The following is a 21,111-nucleotide window of genomic DNA, read 5'->3' on the forward strand; positions in this document are numbered from 1 at the left end:
ATGCATGACGTTTGCATAGAAATAGTGGCATAAACTTAGAATAACACAGACAAGTCAAGTAATGAATATCGTTTTCTAGTCACTCACCACATATAAATTGAAAGCTCTATGTGACAGAAACGGATTTGCGAGAAACGCTTTCATTGCAGTGTGGATTTTGGCAATTTACCGGTTTGGGCTGGTTGGTGCGTTTGAGCAGAATGTGCGAAGGTGGCACGCCATCGATCGAGTCGCGGGTGCGAACGTTGCTTATAGATAGTTAATTTTCCCACTTTCATTGACAGATCAAATCAATTCAGTGATCGATGCAAGGTTTGAAACCTTTTTTTTTTCTACAGATAGCTTAGATAGTAATTAGTGATTGTTGTCATTGTCGGTAGCATAATTATTATCTATTTCCAGTATCATTGCTCCCATTACTATTGCATTATCATTATCGCTATCATAACCTTCATTACCATTGCTGATGTCATTATTTCTTTATTGCTTGTCAATCGAGCATAGAGACATAGAATGTGGCTTGATGGGGAACGTGCTGTCCCCCACCGCGTCCCCAGCTCATCCGCTATAGCAGGAATGACATCTTTCTCTTCCGAAGGTGATCGGTGACAAAAAAAAAATAAAAAAATAAAAAAACATAACTCAACAAAAATGACATCAGTGTGGTCTGATCGGCTGGGATGACGCACTTATTCCCCCCCCCCAATACATACACTATCTTATACACCCTTTGGTACATTTACTATCATTAAGTTGACGTCAGTTCATCCTCTTCTCTTATGGTTTGAAGTAGAGTCGCTTTTTGTCTCCCTTACCTGTGGTGCGGGGAGACTTAAGGGATCGCCTGCTGCGTCTGTCCGTCCGTCGTCCGTCCGCAACGCTACAAAAACGTGAATAACTCTCTACTGAGGAATTCAATTTCAATCAAACTTGAATGGAAGAGTGGGTATGCAAAGATAAACATTTTGCCAAACATGACCTCAAGGTCAAAGGTCACAGGCAGGGGTAAAGGAACATTAGGGCGCAATGCTAAGTTGTTAAGGCGCGTTTCGATTATGGCTCATAACTTTTGATCCATATGTCTGTCGGTAACCAAACTGTGATGGTAGATGTCCTTTAGGGATTTCAAGGTCACCACAAGTATAGAGGTCACAGACAGGAGCAACAAACTTTAAGGGCCCAATGTTACGTTAATAGTTTTTTGCGACACATTTCCATTATGGCTCATAACTTTTGATCCCTACATCCCTTTGTGACTAAATTTGGATGGTCGATGTCCCTTGGGGAGTTTAAGTTCACCACAAGGTCAAAGGTCAGAGACAGGGGTCAGCGAACTTAAAGGGCCCAATGTTAAGTTTTTACTTTGCGTTTCGATAATAGCTCATAACTTTTGATCCCTATGTCCGATTGTGACCAAACATGGATGGAAAATGTCCCTTGAGAAATTGATGGTCATCACGAGGTAAAATTTCACAGACAGGGGCAACGGACTTTTAGAGCCCAATTTTAACTTTTTGAGGCACGTTTTGATTATGGCTCATAACTGTTAATCCGTTTGTCCGTTTGTGACCAAACTTGGATGGTAAATATCCCATGGGGAGTTGAAGGTCACCACAAACTCAAAGGTCATAGGCGGGGTCTATGAACTACCGGGAGTAAGAAAAAAAATTTACACGAACGGGCGAGACACAATTTAGCACTAACATGCCTTGTTCTTTTCTAGATTCAAGATCTGAAGTTGTCTCTTGTCAGCTGTCTTAACGGCTCTGAAGATTACTCTTCGATAGGGGGTGACTTGGCCCAATGGGTATCTACGATGCCAAACCTTTCAAGATTCAGTCTATCATGCCCCTACGTAGGCCTATACAGGGATTTCCTCTCAAGAGCCATTACCTCAGCATCATCATGTCAGGTACGTCACTTTGAGCTATCTATGAGCGATTTGCATTACTTTCGGTCGCTGAAGTTCATCAGGTTATCAATATGACAGACGACATTCCCAGACTAACTTTACACTGAATCTTCCTTTTAAACATATGATTTGATGACTCATCATGACGATGGTGATGAAGAGGAATTGGGAGCGGAGGAGGCCTATAAAAAATTGTGATAACATTTTATCCAACTAACAATTATAACAGTTTACAACGGTTATCAAGGGTGTTTGTGACAGCGAGTGTCTCCTTTCGCATGTGCTTCAAAATCTGCAGCCACTCTCTGTAAAGGAAGGAAATATATATATATATGAGATTAAAACCTAAAATGGCAATTAAAACGCTTTATCCTGGCGAGGAAATTAAGCGCATGTTTTAGAAACAAGACACCAAACAGGTTAGTCATCGCATTCTTCATCAGCGACCAGGATGCGATGTGATGTTAGATTAAAATCCGTTTCTGAAGCAAAACATACACCCAAGGGTATACGTCTGCTCCTGGTCGGACGGATTTCAAAACTAACCTGCTTGTGATGGAATGCGTCTAGACTGGTAGTTGCTGCCACAGTGCATGGTAACCGCGCACTGTGTATGTGCGCGTTTTGCGTAGCAACGACGCATCCATGGACTGATTCCCTCGACGAAGAGCCAAAGATGAGAGGATGATATCAGTGTTAAAAAACATGACAAATATGAATCCCTGATAGCTTTTCAATGGACTTACATTGCCAACGTCATGCTCCGATTTACTATCACGAAGATAAACGGTTCAGAGACCCACCTCATCTTGTCTTTCACTGACGCAAACTCACATCTCCGGCCCCCATGTAGAGATATCCCAGCCAGTAGTTGTGCCTTGTCCGTGATGGAATACTGTATCAGACTTTCCTGATAGTCAACGGTCTTTCCCGTAGTCAATCAGACTTTTCCTGATAGTCAATCAGACTTTACCTGATAGTCAACCAGCCTTTCCTGGTAGTCACTGATCAATAACGAACAGAAGTGAATGAGATTAAAACCTAATATGTATATAAAATATATATATATATATATATGGGTGAAAACGTTGATCGATGTACAATTGGCCATTTTCGGGCTTTGCGATATTCAAACCCTTGTAAAATTGTCACCTGTGGGTGTTTTTCATAGTTTTATGTATCATTTGGTAGGGGAGGGTTGTGCCTTTCAGAAAATATACACTTTGTATTGTTGTTACCGCATTTCCTTAAAAAATAATGCCTTAAAGCTGAAAAAAATTGACAAAAATACATATTTTATGAAAAAAATCCAGAATCAAACGTCGCAATTTTTGTTTTTATCCAATTCTACAGCTTTGTTTTTCCTTGTGAGTAAGCCCACATACTCCAACTATTTAATCAAGTACTACTGCCATGAATGTGTTTATTATTTATCTTATCAGGAACTTTTGAATTCACTCATGTCTGAAAAAGAACGTCTCTGAATGAATTATCTTTTCCTTGACGCAAAAACTCCAGGATGAATATGAAAACATGTAAGGCTATATTTATTTAGCGTCTTATCCATACTACCATTCCATCAAAATTTGTGAGTGAGCTGTATAAAATAATCGCGTGGTGGCTCATTAAAGAAAATTATACTGAATAACCATCAGAGATGTTCGATTGGTTAATGGTGTCATTAATGAAAGTTGATTATGCTTGAGATAAAAACTGGTGATCAGTACGTCAGTGTGAGCCAGGCGATTATGATTATTGGACACAAGAGCAACATACTGTCCATAAAAATGAGTTCTGGTTGAAAATCCAAATTGGCAAACGTCTCTGATCAAAGCGAATGTCTCTGATTGAAAATCTCTAAAGGGATATTCCCTCATCTGACACTTACACACTGCATGATACCTTATTTGCGCGCTTATATTACGCACTGACGCGCCATCCTGGAATCGAGTCGGCATAATTCAACAACGGAAATGCCCACAAATCCTGAAAATGTGAGTAATAACAAAAACTTTCCTGGTGTTTGTGACGATTTATAACAGTTATCATTCCGTAGATTTGCCAATTAGTATCATCTGTGAAATTATGTATTTTAACCTTTGGATTAGAAATAAATTAAAGAAGGATAGACAGTAAATATGTAAGATTCTACATGAAGATCAAAGACCGCACGTCTCTGAGCAAAATGAAAAACGTCTCTGATAATTACTGTTTCATGAAATAAAGACATCCATTCTACAAATTATGAGAACATTAAAGTAAAATTAGGTCTGGATGGGTGCGGTTAGTATTATAGGAACAAGAAGAACAAAGTTTACACGGGCGTGTTATAATATTAAGAAAAATGAAGCTTCCTGAAAGATGTTGAAAATATGTAGAAGAGTTTCAAATTTAAGGTTTTCTGTTGATTTAGCAAGTGTAAACACATTGCCTGGACAGAAACTGTGTTTTATGACTAGTAATAGGTCAGTAGTGCATAATTATAATGTAGTAGTCACTTTGAATTGCGTATTTTTTGTGAGAGAAGCAGAAATGTAAGAAAAACAGGTTTAGGTCAGGGACGTTCTCTGAACAAATAAGATCTGTTCTCAAACCAATATTAATGACCCATCATGGCGAATTCCTGCCAACGTTTGAAGCACATAGGTTCCTCAATCCAAATATAATGCTAATATCTTGTAAAAATCAAACCCATTAAGTACTGATAAGCAAAGATGTTTACGTCAGAGACGTTATACGGGACGTTTTACATATTTTCAACTACTAAAATTGGGAGTAGATCTTTCATTATTCCACAGTAGATGGCCCTCGTATACATACATTGTTCTAGGTAATTTGCGCAATCTAAAAACAATGATGATTTTATAATTTTGATCAGAGACGTTCATTTTGTGCGTACATTGCTCCATTGCATGGCAAGTTAACTTTAATATCATTTTTACTCTATTTTTTTTTCTTACAGCAAGATGGGAAGACCGGATGGATTGTAAACACTCCGAATATCCTGTTTAGGATCTTTAGTCTCAGTCATGTTCATGGAGCCTACATGTTCCAGACCACGGCCGTGGTACTGGGAAGACCGGACGGATATCTTGGAGGTGCCATCTGTTTACACAATAATGACTTTCCCAACCCCGGTTTCAGGTGTCGCAAGCGACACAGTCGATATTATGCACTGATTGAGGACATTGAATACCAAATGAAGGAGAAATTCAGTTCAATGTTATAGTGCCGACTCCGTTTTCAATGCACTCTACTACGTTTGCTTTTGAGCCTGTGAAATTTGAGGCTTATACGCTAAGAAGTAAAGGTTCAAATGATTTGCACCCAATTTGAAACAATAGCAGGACACACTTGAACCCTTAATTATGTGTAATTGCACCCTTACTTAACTGCCTTTTTGAATTTATGCCAATTTCTGCAAATAAGGTTTTTGTACAGTGGATAAGAATATGCAAATGAGTGAGCTAACCATGTCATAACCTCCCCATTTTCCATTGATCGTGTACAAAAAATAACGAAAATTTAATGTTTCTGGCATTGAAATCTGAAACATAATGCTATTCCTGGTTGATTACCTTCGGAATAGTGATCAGTTACATATATACCCGGATTTAAGCCGGGGGCATAATTATGTTTGAATGAAAAACTGGAAATTTCAAAATATTATGTTCAAATGTTATGGCAAGTTGTGAGGGGATGACATGCTCATTTTGCCATTTGCAGATTCATAATGACCATTCAAAAACTGTTTACTGAAGAACTAGCGAAACTTCAAAATGTCACAACCTTCTCATTTTTGTGGAGCCCGTATGATTTTCTTTCTTATCAGCGAATAACTTTATACATTTGGGTTGAATTTCCCCTTTAATGGAGCTTTTTTCCTTTGGAAGTATGGTGAAATATTCTAGTGATATTTTTGAGGTTTGTAAGCCAAATACATGAGAAAAGGAAAAATACTAACGTCTGTGATGAAACAAGAAAACGTCTGTTAAGAATGTCCCTTACCTAGTTTCCACTATGAACACTATAATGCATCGCCTTTGAGTTGAAGGAAGAAGGATTTATTTAATAATCCCCTAACGATGTGACAGATAAAGTGTGATATTGTTATGTTATCATTGTTAACCTCTTGAAAGAGGTTTTCAGTTCATTTTTGGTCAACAAACAGTTGCTATACCATACTGTCGATATTCTTTTGAGTTTGGTGTTGTGGCGAGTGCATTACATTGTTTACAATTTATATCTGCCATAGTATGAAAAAAAAAAGCGCAGCGAAATTTGATGATTCTAGGATAAGCAAAGGTTAATTACAGCTTTCTGAGACGACATCATAACAGTGGCCCAGGTACGGTCCCTAATGAAAATCCAAACTGGCTTATACTCATACAATCATATTTTAGACGAAGGGGTCAAATTGTAAATTAGTATCAATAAATTTGTGTTTACCTTTGTTATAGATTTGGACTACAATTGAAGCAAACATATACAAAATTGATAGCGTGTGGGCACACCTGCATATACACCTGAAGGTAAAATGCAAAGTAGTGGTCATCATAAACAAAAACAATTCTCGACATTTAGGCCTAGGTAAATGATTTCTCAATGAATGTGGAATGTCCAGTTGTGAGCATCTTTTAAAATAGGGAGTTTGATGTTTAATTTTAGTGATAACTTACAGCCGAAACGTCCCTGATGGAAAAGCTCTCTGATATAAATGAGTAATGAGATAAAGTAGTTGAAATTGCAATTTTTTCATGTAATTTTGTTGTCTGTCATTAAAAGGTGTTGTATGATCTGAATAATATATCAAGAACAGGCTTGTTGTTGATTTTTGGTGCAGAAATCGAAATTCCTCTTACAATTTGGAGATTCGTAGTTACAATCAGTTAGTATGAAAAATAATTCAAGTTGAAATTACCATTCTGAATTGTTGACAAAAGATGAACATGTGTTTAATAAAGGAAAATGTTGTTTGCTCACAAAACTCTTAAATATGGATCAAAGGACATCATTTGTATTGCCTATGTCTGAGGAACGTCTATGAGTCGAACCAGAACGTCTCTGATCAAAACATGGCTTACTTCCAGCGTCTGTATAGGGCTTTTATGGTGGTTTGATCAAATGCACTTAATTCATTATTAGTATCTACTGAACATTAACATTTAAACAAATGAGACCCCTGGTACATGTTTTGTTCAAATGAGATGAAAGTGAAGATAAGAATATGAAAATCTCTGCTTAAATGACAAAAACTCCACTTTTTCTTTAACTTCCATGTGTATTAGCTTTTGTAAACTTCACAGGAGGTAAACAATATTATAGGAACAAATTAACACAGTGTTCGAAAGTATGAACAAGATTAAACTATCTTCATTTGAATGTTTTTTCACCCTTCATTTGAATTTTCATTAAAACGATGTTTATTTTAGTCAGAGACGTTCGCCATTATGTCACAGTTCTATTTAACCTTGAATAAAAACAACACCCTTGGAGATATCCCAGTATAATTGGGCTTGCAAGAAAGCTGACAATAATGACATTTCACTGAGATGTATCTATATCAATGAGTCACATGTTTTAATTTTGACCCCTGATTTGCCCAATTGTACATCGTTCAACGTTTTCACCCATATATATATATATATATATATATATATATATATATATATTTCAGCTGTTAATTTTGTATTTTCGACAGTGTTGTATGGCTCATAACTGTTAATCCGTTTGTGCGTTTGTGACCAAACTTGGATGGTACTATCCCATGGGGAGTTGAAGGTCACCACAAAGTCAAAGGTCATAGCCGGGGTCAATGAAATTCCGGGAGTAAGAAAAAATTCTACACGAATGGGCTAGACACAATTTGGCACATGCCTTGTTCTTTTCTAGATTCAAGATCTGAAGTTGCATCTTGTCAGCTGTCTTAACGGCTCTGAAGATTACTCTTCAGTAGGGGGTGACTTGGCCCAATGGGTATTCACGATGCCAAACCTTTCAAGATTCAGTCTGTCATGCCCCTACGAACTCCTGGACAGGGATTTCCTCTCAACAGCCATTACCTCAGCATCATCATGTCAGGTACGTCACTTTGGGTTATCTATGAGCGATATGCATTACTTTTGGTCGCTGAAGTCCATGTGTGTCTGAATTCTGTGTTTTATGCTTATTACAGGTCATCAATGTGACAGACGACATTCCCAGATTAACTTTACACTGAATCTTCCTTTTAAACATATGATTTCATGACTCATCATGACGATGGTGATGAAATGGAATTGGGAGGGGAGGAGGCCTATAAATAATTGTGATAACATTTTATCCAAATAATAATTTTTAACAGTTTACAACGGTTATCGAGGGTGTTTGTGACAGCGAGTGTCTCCTTTCGCATGTGCTTCAAAATCTGCTGCCACTCTCTGTAAAGAAAGAATATATATATATATATATATATATATATCAGCTGCTAATTCTGTATTTTCGACAGTTGTATGGCTCATAACTGTTAATCCGTTTGTCCGCTTGTAACCGAACTTGGATGGTAATTATCCCATGGGGAGTTGAAGGTCACCACAAAGTCAAAGGTCATAGCCGGGGTCAATGAACTTCCGGGAGTAAGAAAAAATTCTACACGAATGGGCGAGACACAATTTGGCACATGCCTTGTTCATTTCTAGATGCAAGATCTGAAGTTGTCTCTCGTCTACAAGATGACTCTTATCTACAAAGAATCTCACATACCAAATTTTTGGGTGTCATTGTGGATGACAAACTTTCCTGGAAATCACATGTTGATCATGTTTGCAATATAATTTCACGTAATATAGGCATTATAAATAGATTGAAATTTCATATTCCACAAAAATCATTACTTATGTTATATTCGTCGTTAATATTGCCTCATCTTAATTATGGAGTATTAGTTTGGGGCAACACGCATCAGAATTTATTAGAGAAAGTGTTCCTTTTACAAAAGAAAGCTCTCCGTGTTATCTGTAATTTCCCTGTACGTTCTCATACAAATATGTTGTTTGCCTCTAACAAGCTCTTAAAAATGACAGATTTGTTTTTGTTTAATTTAGGGCAATTTATGTACAAGTATTGCAATAAATTGCTTCCGTCTATTTTTGATTCTATGTTTCTAAAAAATCAATCATTTCATAAATATCCCACTAGGCGTTCCAGTGAATTTCAATTACCTCTTTTAAGAACGATTTTTGCTAAAACACATTTGTTTATGTAGGCCCAAATTATTGGAATTCTTTGAATCATCATAATCATACATAAAAAAATGTTCCATCCATATATTCTTTCAAGAAGCGACTGAAGTCTTTTTTATTGCGATCGTATGACTCTACAATACTGAATTAACCTTTTGGCCTTTTTTCTTACATATACTGACCTGTTCACTGTGTCCCCTCTTCGAAGAATTAATGGTATTTTTTTTTCCTGGATGTTTGCAATGTTGTCATCTATGCCACTTTGCCCTTAGCGTCTAGAAGTTGTCTGTCCGTATGTTATTCCTGTTCATATGTCCCTCTATTTTCTATTTTCTTGTCTTTCTTTCAGGCGTCAAAGTATTACTCTTCCCCACAACTATCTTCTGTTTCTATTGGCATGCTTCTGCCGAAGATCGCTGTTTATGTTGTTTCTGTTGTTCACGTACTGTTTCTGTTTCTGTTTTGCGTTCTTGTCTGCTATTTTGTCTTCAGTTTGTCAGTCTTGTCCATCTCGTTTTGTCCTGTACAACCTTTTCTTCAGTAGTTGTCTTGTTGTCTAGTCCTGTTTCATGTTTGCTCGCGTCTATGTAAATGTATTCATTTGTTAATCTATCTTTAGTGGGCTTCCAGACTTCTTCCACTTTGTTATTTTTTTGTATCTACGATGATTCAATTTATCTTTTCATCGATGTTCTTCTCCAGAGGGGACCACATACTACAAGCTCTGTCTTTTTAGTGGGTCCCTCCATTTTTCGCACTTAAAGCAACGGTATACATGTACTTCACTTTGATCACTTCTGTTTCTTTCTTACAATACAATGTATGATAACTATAGGTCCTCAATTGTTGTAGTCTTTCCATTTCATTGTCTTTTACTTTCCTTATTCTCTGTTTAATAAATGAAGTGAAACATATGTTTTGTCGAAAAATGAAAAAAAAAAAACTTTGAATTGATTTGAATTGAACTGTGAGCTGGATGACTCATCATAACGATGACGATGAAGAGGAGTTGGTAGGGGAGGAATTGTGATAACATATTATCAAAATGACAATTGTATAACAGTTTACCTCTGGTTATCAAGGACGTTCGTGGCAGCGAGTGTCTCCTTGCGCATGTGCTTCAAAATGTGTTGCCACTCTCTATAAAGGAAGAATATGGTATTCGAGCTGCCAATTCTGTATTTTCGACAGTTCTAGAGGTCATTTTTTTTCAAACCATATTTGTATTGTAGTCTAACAAAACGTTTCATGAAGCTTACAGAGACTGGCGTCTATTATGCCACGAAGGTCGTATGACAGTGTAACGATGGTAAGGCTTTTTATTAGAAGAAACATAAAATGAATACTCCATTGCAGTCTCTCAAACAGCAAAAACAAAAACAACAACAACAACAAACAGGAATATCTTAGTTACTCTCGCGGAGAGGAGTACAATGTATATTAAATCAGCATAGATTGCAATTATAGTTTCATTAACTGATTGACACTGATTGAGATGGTGTGGTTAACCTTATTCAGCCGTATACAAAATGTAGTAAAAATTAGTTCTGTTACGTAGGCTATATCACCCATGTATGCTACATTAAGCCTATACCCGATTGGTGTATGTGATCACCTGCGTATATCAAGCGTACCGCGCTATACTCTAAATGTATGTTTTGGTTCCCTACGTTCTATCCCGATCGAAGTTGTGCAAATGGTCATGAATAGTATGCGGTTTTGAATTTAATGACTCTTGTATTTTACCTTTTTTCCCCCTTCTTATCTTGATAAACTTCATAATTTGAAACCGGTAAGACGTTCTTGAACATTCGTAGGCCAACATTTTGATTTTGTTATTATTAAAGCTAAAAATTATAATCTAAATAATTTATTTTAGAACCTAAAGAATCGGTTCTTTTTCTCTCTTTATCACTCAAGCCCTGAAGCAGACTCGAAGTGTCCTTATCAGTAGATTAGAACGAACTATGTGTGTTTACAAATGCAGCTATGTTTAAAAGGATGTAGGCCTAAAACATTCCGATGGATATTACCTTAAAACTTAGTCTAGTCACATTGGCAAATTTTTGTAACGAGGTATGGAAATAATGGTGACAAATTAGAAGTGTGTACAAAGTTTTGGATTAAAGAAAACGTTTCTTTCGTTCATCTATGTAATTCACTATGATGTGTGTTCTTCTATATCAAAAGGACAAACCCAAGCGTATTCTAAATCCAAAATGTCAGGTCAGGAGCTCTACATGAAGAATTGGGTAGCAGAGGACGATGCCCATTTAATGAAATGTAAACAAAGCATACTTCATTTGTACTACAACAGTAGAGGGAGTATACAGAAATGAAGAGACTGTTAGAAGAAAGTAAGAGAGATCTTGGCTTACAATAATATGCAACGTGGCAACACCCTCTCTGAGATTGTTCTTGATTCCAGGCTTCAAAATCATTATTCTTCTATTGTACAGATATTCAATCATTCATTTTTACTATAATTTGCTGGTTAAATTCATTTGTGTTTAGACCACAATCATTACTTTCATCTTTCTTTTCTAGATTCAAGATCTAACGTTGTCGGTTGAAAGCAGGGATGTCCGCTCTCAACACTACTCCTCGATAGGAGGTAACTTGGCCCAATGGGTATTAACTATGCCAAGCCTTTCCAGCTTCAGTCTAAAATGCGACCCCTCAGACCTGGACGATGATTTTGTCTCAACAGCTATCGCGTCAGCATCATCATGTCCGGTACGTCACTTTTAGCGCACTTAATGAACGATTTACATTACTTTGAGTTGCTTAAGTTCATGTGTCTGAATAATGTTTTATGTTTATATCAGTTTATCAATAAGACAGACGACTGTCCCTGACAAAACTAATACCCCTGTCACACGAGAGACAGAAAAAGCCGGAATGCCGTTGGAATGAAAATTCCTCCTGCATTCCTTCATATTCAAAGTGCATTCTAAAAATTCTGACGACATTCTGACAGCGTAACAAACAGTCGGGTCCATTCTCGAATGTTTTGCCCATGCTCGGAACATTTGAGGAGCATTCGAGCTGGTAAAATATCGATATATATTTGCATTCGAAGGATATGCTAATTGGACTCTGATTGCATTCTAAACATTCCTATGACATCCTTACATCACTTGGGACAATCTTACCTCATTTGAGGGAGAATGGGAACGGTTTTGCACCTCTCAGATGCTCAAATGCTTATAAAATCCCCCACCAGTTAAATACTGATTAATGAAGAGGTTAGAGTAAAGATTAGAGTTAGCGTTAGTTATAGAGTTATAGTTTAATTGGGCTAGGGTTAGGATAAGGCTTATAGGATTAGGATTAGAATTAGGGTCACGGGAAGGGTCTGGTGTAGTTGCCCATGCAGAGGGATGTAGTTGGCCTATCAAGGCACTCTCTTTCAAGAAGGTCTTGCTGGAGGACAGCAGTTTGTAGCAAAGCAACATGGCCCAAGGGGTCCATACTCTGTATTTATTGGGTTGAGACTGGTGAAAATACAGATACATCACCATTTTATACGCTATATAAGAGACCATTCCGGTGGCAGTCTTGACACACTTGGATTTGTGAACATTCAAAGTATATTTGGTAGCCATTCAGGGAACCTTCTGGCCGCATTCGAAATGAGTTTATACTTAATTCTCGCTATCGCCAATGACGTAAAAAGTACCCGGATGTTGATTTAAGCGTCATTTACGGTGCATTATGGGATAGTCCGGTAGCAAGGTCGCTCCCGTTCGTACGCGCGTGATACGTGACTAATGTTATTTACACACAACCGACTGTATTCTACGTGTACTTCCTGTTTTCTCGACTTGAGTTACAGCTTTAATATGATTTGAAATTTTTCTATCCTTAAGAAATTGCTGTTAATAGGACTATTGGTTGTTGCTGCGAAACTGCCATGTGTTGTTCGCACGACAATAAATGAAAAAAAAATCTGCAGAAATAGGACCCTTACTGGCATGCGAGACATGACGTGGCCGCGTGGGTGAAGTTTGCGGGTGACTCCACAGCGCAGTACGTGCACGCGCGACTTACTAGTAGTGGTAGTAGGCCTAGTGCCTACGTGCTTACTTGGAAGAAGTTGCTTCGGAGACAGGATAAGTTCGAGATCACGGTTCGTTCCCGATTGCGTTCGCGACATTTCGACAGAGAACAAATAAAAAAAAGAAAATGATGGGCATTCCATGGCGATATCCAGGTGGGTGAATATTTTCCAGCATATTTTCAATTTCAGCGTATGCAGAGATGACTGATCTGTGATGTGCTGCGTGCAGTGGTGCATGCTAATGCAAGGCCGGCCGCCGGCCTAGGGCAATACATGCGGGGACTACAATGTGCGAGTATGACAGGCCTGGCCACTAGATTGCTCGGGCGGTACAGCCGCCTATACACTGTACTAGTATCCGTGGTTGGCGCGGCGCTATAGGTAAGGTACACGTACGCGCATGCTAGCGATGTACAAATTATGCCCCGCGCCGGAAGTGCCCTTGCTACGAAGTGCACCAAATCTTGACGAAAAAGCCACATCCGGGTACTTTTTACGTCATTGGCGATAGCGAGAATTCGAGGCGCCTTCTGACCATCAGACTTTGGGCAGCAATCGAACTGTGTTTGGGCGGCTTTCGAAGTACTTTCTAGAAATTCTGACCACATTCTAACAGCATTGTGAATATTCCTACAGCGTTCCAACTACATTCGAACAGCATTCGAGGACTAATTCATTCGGAATATGCAAGAATAATTTGAGAAGGGTTCAAAGTGCATTCCAATTACTCAAACAGCATTCCTTCCAAACAGTTAGAATTTGCATTTTTCTCCCCAATGTGGCGCGAATTTCGAAAGTCCTTATAATTCCGGCTGGTCCTGCTTGATTCGTGCTTTCCACTTAAGCGACTCGATTACTAATCCTGACGAATGACGATGAAGAATATATGGGGAGGGGGAAGACCCACAAAAAGAATGATAGAGCATATTATATCTTTTCCCATGAAAGACGCAATTCAAATTAAGATTGTACGACAGTTTACCGTGATATATCTAGGGCAGTAATGTGCGCTAATATGTCCTCGCCTATGTGTTGCGAAGCTTGTTGCCGATCGTTCCAAAGCATGATTGTCTATTACGTGAATTTGTTGCAGCTACCAGTTTCAAACTTTTGTACTGTTTTACAGATAGTTTGTCAAGTTAAAATTCAAATTACCTTTTTTTTTCTTGTTTTCACCATAGTGTACAAAGAAATATATATATTTAATTTGACATGGGTGTCGTTGAAAATATACACAGCCTTCCAGGGACAACAGCATGCTCATGTCTATATAATACATGACCCACTACAACAAAAGTATCCTAAAGTGGCTGACGGCTGAGCCGAGAAAATCGAGTTAGAAGTCACATCATCAAAATTGGTCAAAATAATCAGAGTTTTAATTTTGGCATAATTTTGTAGTCTAAAGTGTTTTGTCTATCATCTGCCGAAATTTCGAAGCTGAATTATTAAAGGAAAAGCAAGAAATCAGCCTTTTTCTGGGCCATGATTTTCCCACTTCAACGTAACAGAAATATGTCCGAGAATTTGGATTTAGCGCCGCAGCTAGCTTTCGCCCCAAACTCTGATCTCCTCACTAATCAAGTTATCGATATCTCCGCAACCAAAAATTTTTATGAGTTGTGCTATATAAAAAATTAAAGTAGAAGAGGGAATAACGCCATGCCACTTTTAGACAATTGTCCTTCCCCGACTTTCGGCTGGTTTTGTTGCAGCGGGTCACATAATCATGTGACCGTGGACCACAAAGCAAACAAAAAGTCGCAAGAACGTATTAAGTGTTAGGACTGAACACGTTTAAAATGGTCAACGCAACCAATCTTGCATTTTTCATATTTTCTGAAAGAACAAGTCTTCTTCTAGTTTCTTAAAGTTTGAGATCATAAAACGAACAGGAACTTGTATTTTAGCAGTTTTTCTTGAACATTTTTGGTTGAATAGTGTGATTATTTTTTTTTCTTCATGGAGTTTTCTTTTCATTTCTTAAAAACCCTGTCCATCTAACTCTTTACTTTCAACTCTAATAACTTTGAAAAGATTGGTGCTACTGCATTGAATGTTGGCATTAATCATCTATAGAATGTGTTAATAAAGCATGCATAATTTCACCTTAATCTGATACAGTAATCCCTTCATTGTTGTTGCTCTCGTGATTAAATCTTTTTTTTTTTGTTCCATTCATCGCACAGGTAGCATGGCTTGAACAGATCCTGTACTTTAGAGCCGCTTTTCTTAGTTCACACTTTCCAGAGTGTGTGCTTTTCTTTCAATATTAGGATAGATTAGAGCCCACTTTAATTGAGCTATATATAATTTGAAAGCTTAAAGTCCGCTCTTTCAGAATTTGCTCGTAGCTAAAAATCCATGTCTCACGAATTTTTGTGATGTGTTTTGTGATGCAAAAAAAAAAGACATACAATCATATTTATACACTCTAGAAAAAGCTGATGTACTTACTTCAAAGACTATGCTTTATCGTGTTGGTACCTCTGTAGGATGGGGAAAACGGGGTGACGTGCTTGCAACTACAAAGAATGCGGGAAAGTGGGGAAGTAGGTGATAGTAGACGAATGAAAGCGAAAATGTCCCCCCCCCCAAAAAAAAAAAAAAAAAAAAAAAAAGAAACTAGGAAGAAGAGAAAAGCAGATGGAGAGAGAGAGAGGGGGAGAATCAAGACCTTGATCTATTAAGAACATGCATGATACATCATAACAGTTAACTTTTTATTGTAGTCTGTGAGAAAATATTTCTGGTCTACATTACAATTGTATAAATTATGATGTCAAGTTTATTCATTCATCGGTCATAATACACGTGTGTTTCTTACGCGAAACAAAAAGAAGAATAAAGAAGTAGATACTACATCGTAGGCCCTGAAAACACGAGAAGTAGGATAATCTCAATTTGTTTTGATCACAGGATGGTATTTAACACGTTCCTTACTGGAACTTGGAGGCCTCTGTAATGAAACGACCGGGATAAAGGAATTCAGTATAGAAAGGGTTAGCTACTTTCTCGTCAAGTTTGGTTGTTCCTACGTGAGGATGTTGCTTATGCTTTTGCCATACGAGTTGGGCTGTCTCATTGTTATAGACAGAGTGTCATCAGTCTTGACTTAGAGAGACTGTCAGAAATCAATTAAAGGAATAAATAATTTTGTGATTGGTGATTTTGATTGGTAGGCACTTAGGAGGCGAAATGCTGTGAGAAAAGTAGTTCTCACAATCTTATTAACCACCAAAGTTCAGGCTTTAAGACATATATCATGCAATTTGATGGCAGGTAGAACAGAAAAATAATTGAAGACCTGAATATAAGAACGAACCAGGTCCAATTTTTGGCCAAATTCTGTTTCACATAGGAAATTGTAGCTTATGCATGGACTCATCTTGTGTATAAATGATAAATCCTACTAACCCCCCCCCCCCCAAGTGCCTGAAATGAGTGAGTTAAATCTTATATCAATGTAAGAATGAAGGACTTGGATCATTCTGACGTTTATATTATAGCGCCCTCTCTCATACTTCTCTCATCTCTATAGCAGAATAAAATCATGTATATGATTCAAAGAACGACCCATGTCCGTCACACAAAATGGCCTCTCCACAATAATTAATGTAAATGTTAGGTGTCATAATTATATAAGTTCTAATTTGTATATAAAATGTTGCCTTCCCATCACATTTAAATAGAATATTATTGGACAAATAAAAAAGATATAAGGTTTTTTAAAGTTTACTGGAAATGGTCTTCCATGGACTTGGGTCGTTCTTATATTCAGATACTCAATTGACGCAACATGTTATTTCATATCTATGATGGCTAACGGCGCATGCAATATGAAAACAAAGAATGACGTAAATACCATAGCTATCGTGGAGATAAGAAATTATTCAAAACATCCAACATGGTTATAGGCCTAATAACTTGATTCATTGTTATACCAAATTCATGTCAACTGCGCTTCTTTAATACGCGACAGAAAAATAAAAAGGCGACTATCGAAGAAAGTAAGACGACAATAGAATACGATCCGGTCTGGTCTTTGATGCGCTTGTTTACGATGATTATCATTAACAATGAGTGAAAGAGCAAAGTAAAGAAAAATTCGCAATAACCACGTGTATAGCTTTTGTACATGTATATTATAGAGATTTATTGTCCTTCGGAAATTTTGCCTTAATGTTTTGTTTTTGTGTACAGACCTTGAATCAGCCATTGTTTATTTCAATATTTCAATATTTGTTTAATTTGTATTTGCTCCATAATACGTGGTGCACATGTGTTTATTATTGATCTTTCCCCAGATTAAAGATTTGAAGTTGGACTTCGAACAAACACGATCTCCATTTGAGATCGGGGGTAACTGGGCACAGCTGATATTCACTATGTCCAGTCTTTCCAGCGTCAGTCTGTGTTGTGACTTTGTGGAAGGTGATTTTCTCTCAACGGCCATTGACTCGGCACCATCATGTCAGGTACGCCACTTTTTTACTCTGTACGACTTGCGTTATTTTTTTTCGCTAAGATTAGTGTATGTCTGAATGATGTTTATGGTTTATTTTACTTAATCAATGTGATAGGTGACCATCCCTGTGTAAACTGTAGAGTAGATCCGTTATATATACTGTACCTAACGCAATGAATAGGCCTATACCACAATTATCAGACATCTACCGTGAATGGCATACCCTCACATACGCACTAGTGCGCACGGCCAGATGGTCAAGAATAAAAGGTGACAACTTAAAGAATCACGCACTAGATTGAACTCTCAATAAAGAATTACAATGGTCGCATAAGCAGTCAATGATGGCTCACTGTCATGAAAGTCTGCAAAATGCCTAAGACACCATTGGTGTCGATAGTAGTAAGTGGGATTCTGTAAAGAACGACTAAGGGGGCACTTGAAGACAGTACAACCAGTAATGAAAAAAAAAGAAGAAGTTTCGAGCCATTGTTGGCGCAAGGTCAATCCGACGAAAATCTCATCTGGAAATCAATTATGTACAACTTGCCAAAAAGGGTACTCAGTTTTGTAATAAATGCATGTATTTACTCCCTACTATCGTATGCAAATATTAATAGATGAGAGAAAATATTAACAAACAAAATTGTCCCAATAAAACCGGCACTCTCCACCATGTTTTACCAAATTTCCCGGCATTTTTGGAAAGTTACGAATGTAGATACAGCAACACTCACAATATATTTACCTTAATATCAAGAGTCTCTTCCGACTGGTCACGTCATATAACCGCGCTTATCTAGATGGGTGCAAAATGACAGGCGAAACGATTCAACCCCACGTAATTACAACTACTTAAGACCAGATATAGCAGTATTACTAGAAAAAGTAAAATGAATCCGATTTGCTGAATGTACAATTCGAATCTAACACTGAGGCCACTCATGAAAGAAGAGTAGAAATATACAAAGTAGAATGAACTAAACCGTAAGAGCTATAAGCCTTCCTTTCTTGCCATCGAGGTCGGAGGAAGGGGGCAGGTAACACTTGAAAACAAACAACGACTGAAAGGCTTATAATGACATATAAATCAAAACAATTTAAACTCCCACTGAATTCTATCCATACATTAGTAGATAATGAATCATGCATTTGTTTCATCATTCACCATATTCTAAGCAAGAAAAGAGAAGAAGTGGAGAAATTGATAAATTAGAAATGTAATATGTAAGTACGAAAGACACTTTAATGTTCCATAATTAGGGATAATTATTATATTAATTGGATGAATTTAATGATATACTGGAATAAAATTTGGCACTTATCTCAAAAGAGTGTATTGATTAGTAAAGTAATGTGGATCACCACACGCGAACACTTGGAAATGCACGTATATATCCTGGACAAAAATATACTTATTTATTCGAATTTCATTTGATAAATCCAAAAAATGTCATGAGTATCCTGGACAATAAAACGAGTCATCGGTTATTGATACTTTTTCACTCACAGTTATGTAATACGTATCCAGGAAAATATACAATTAGTATATGACCAGCTGATTAACGCTACAATCAGAAATGTTATACATCGAGTTGGCGGCACAAATTGTCGCCGTTGAATAAATTGTAGCCTGGTGATAATTTGTGCTGCTTGTGCAGTTCCCACTTTTTGACCTCGATGGCGACAATTTGTGCTGGCAAAATGAAACCAAGCTGCACAAATTGCCGTCGGCTATGCACTATGAATTGTGTGGTTTGGGTGGTTGCTCCGGTATTATGCTTCGGTGGGGTGGGTCTGACTGGAAAGTTATGCGTATGTGTATGTGTGGGCGGGGGGGGGGGGGGGGGGGGGGACTCCATGGTATGTGCTGTGTATGATTTGTAGGTGCGTATGTGTGTGTGTGTGCGTGCGTATGCGTGTGTGTGTGTTTGTGTGTTTAAGAGTATAATGATTATGTGGAAACTCTGCATGTGTGGTGGTTGCATATTAAAGTGCTAGTGGTTTGTTTACCTGTTTGCATACGTGTGCCTGTGTACGTACGTGTGTCTGTTTGTGTTTATGTTTTGATGTTTGTGCGAACTGTGGCAATGAAAATGCCTTCAGCGTGTATGAGCACGTGTTTATAGAGTTCACAGCGGCGTTGATTTAAAAATAGTATGGGTGTGTTAATACCCCTTTCCCGCTGAAGAAATTCTTCCCCGGGGGCACCTGGGGGCACCCGGGGAACCCCGCAGTGTGAAAGGTCACTCGGTTGAAACCTAGGGGAAGCCTAGGTGAAACACCGATGAAATTTGGGGCAATTTTTACCCGAGAAGCGTCCTGGGTGAACACCGATAGTTCAACGGGAGATCACCCAGTGGTTCCCCGAGAGCGCCCAGCGTGAAAGGTTGTCTCGGTGAAACACCGGGGAAAATATGCAGATTATGTCAAAGGTCATGTTTTGTTTCTGGTCCTGCACACGTTTTCAGCTAGCTAGCGCGCACTCGACCTCCCAAATCAACACGTAAAGGGTACTAGTAATTCGTGTTTGTAAACATACACACGACACTACATAGTACATGTACTACTAGTAGTATGTCGTTTCGTGTGCAATGTGGCGTTCACAGTGCGACGGCATTGTTTTGCATCGTGCTGTGCATTGTATTGTTTACTAGTAATTAGCACGCCGTGTACTGTATACAAAGCTGATATAGGTTTACAGTGTACATATGTATTTGATCGATTTGATGCTTCCTCCTTCTTCATCTTCCTCTAGTGTCTAGCTCGTAACTCTTCCAGTAAAGTCTGATCAGTGCGCCTCTTGATTGATTTTTTCGTATTTTGTGCTTTTCTCGTCAAGTGCTGGGTTTACAGTGTGCAGGAGAAATCCGTTGACGTTTTGTACTGTTGAAATTTGAGGGAATTTTGCAAATGGCTGGAGCGTGGACCAAAGACGAAGAGAGACTGTTACTTCAATTACGTAGCGAGGCAGCAGTGAACGAAGAACTGAGCGGGACGTCGGCTGACGCTGCCGCGTACGAGTCCCTCCTCCGAAAACTTGCTGAACATGGGATCGAAAAAACCAAGTCGCAGATGCACAACAAACTCAAGTACATAAGATCACCCGCGTTGAGAGCAGAAAACCCGTCTAGGGGAAAGTTTCACCGAGAGCAGTGTGAAACGACGGCACTCAAACTTTCACCGAGACGGGCAGCGGGAAAGGGGTATAGTTTCAGCGGTGAGGCGTGCTAGGAGAGAGAGAGACCGAGAGAAAAGGCGTACGAGGGAGGTATACCCTCCCTAAATGTTATCTGTCTGTGTTCATTTTTTTTTTACTGCATTCATATTCTTCCAGCAGTCTAAACTTCAACTTCAGTGTCACTTTACTTCGTCCCAGAATAAGTTTGGCATGCTTTATGCATGAGCGAATAATTTCGACACGCCGTAAATAATGTCTCAATAAACA

The 21,111-nt window shown here is 38.3% G+C and overlaps 1 protein-coding gene across 2 annotated transcripts in view; it reads left to right on the forward strand.

The window, feature by feature from the left end:
- LOC139708988 (uncharacterized) overlaps window positions 1-21,111 on the forward strand; it is a 141,890-nt gene that overhangs the window by 114,023 nt on the left and 6,756 nt on the right. Inside the window, exons 11-14 of one of the 2 annotated variants that reach the window (XM_071620957.1) lie at window positions 1,724-1,912; window positions 7,805-7,993; window positions 11,680-11,868; window positions 17,503-17,673. In XM_071620957.1, coding sequence (XP_071477058.1) covers window positions 1,724-1,912; window positions 7,805-7,993; window positions 11,680-11,868; window positions 17,503-17,673 — 738 coding nt within the window. The remainder of the gene's footprint in view (window positions 1-1,723; window positions 1,913-7,804; window positions 7,994-11,679; window positions 11,869-17,502; window positions 17,674-21,111) is intronic. The other variant, XM_071620958.1, reaches the window with a different exon arrangement.

The sequence above is a fragment of the Diadema antillarum genome, unplaced genomic scaffold (genome assembly GCF_040938485.1).
Source record: "Diadema antillarum isolate AM-2024a unplaced genomic scaffold, OU_Dant_1.0 seq00001394_RagTag, whole genome shotgun sequence".
NCBI classification, from domain to species: domain Eukaryota; kingdom Metazoa; phylum Echinodermata; class Echinoidea; order Diadematoida; family Diadematidae; genus Diadema; species Diadema antillarum.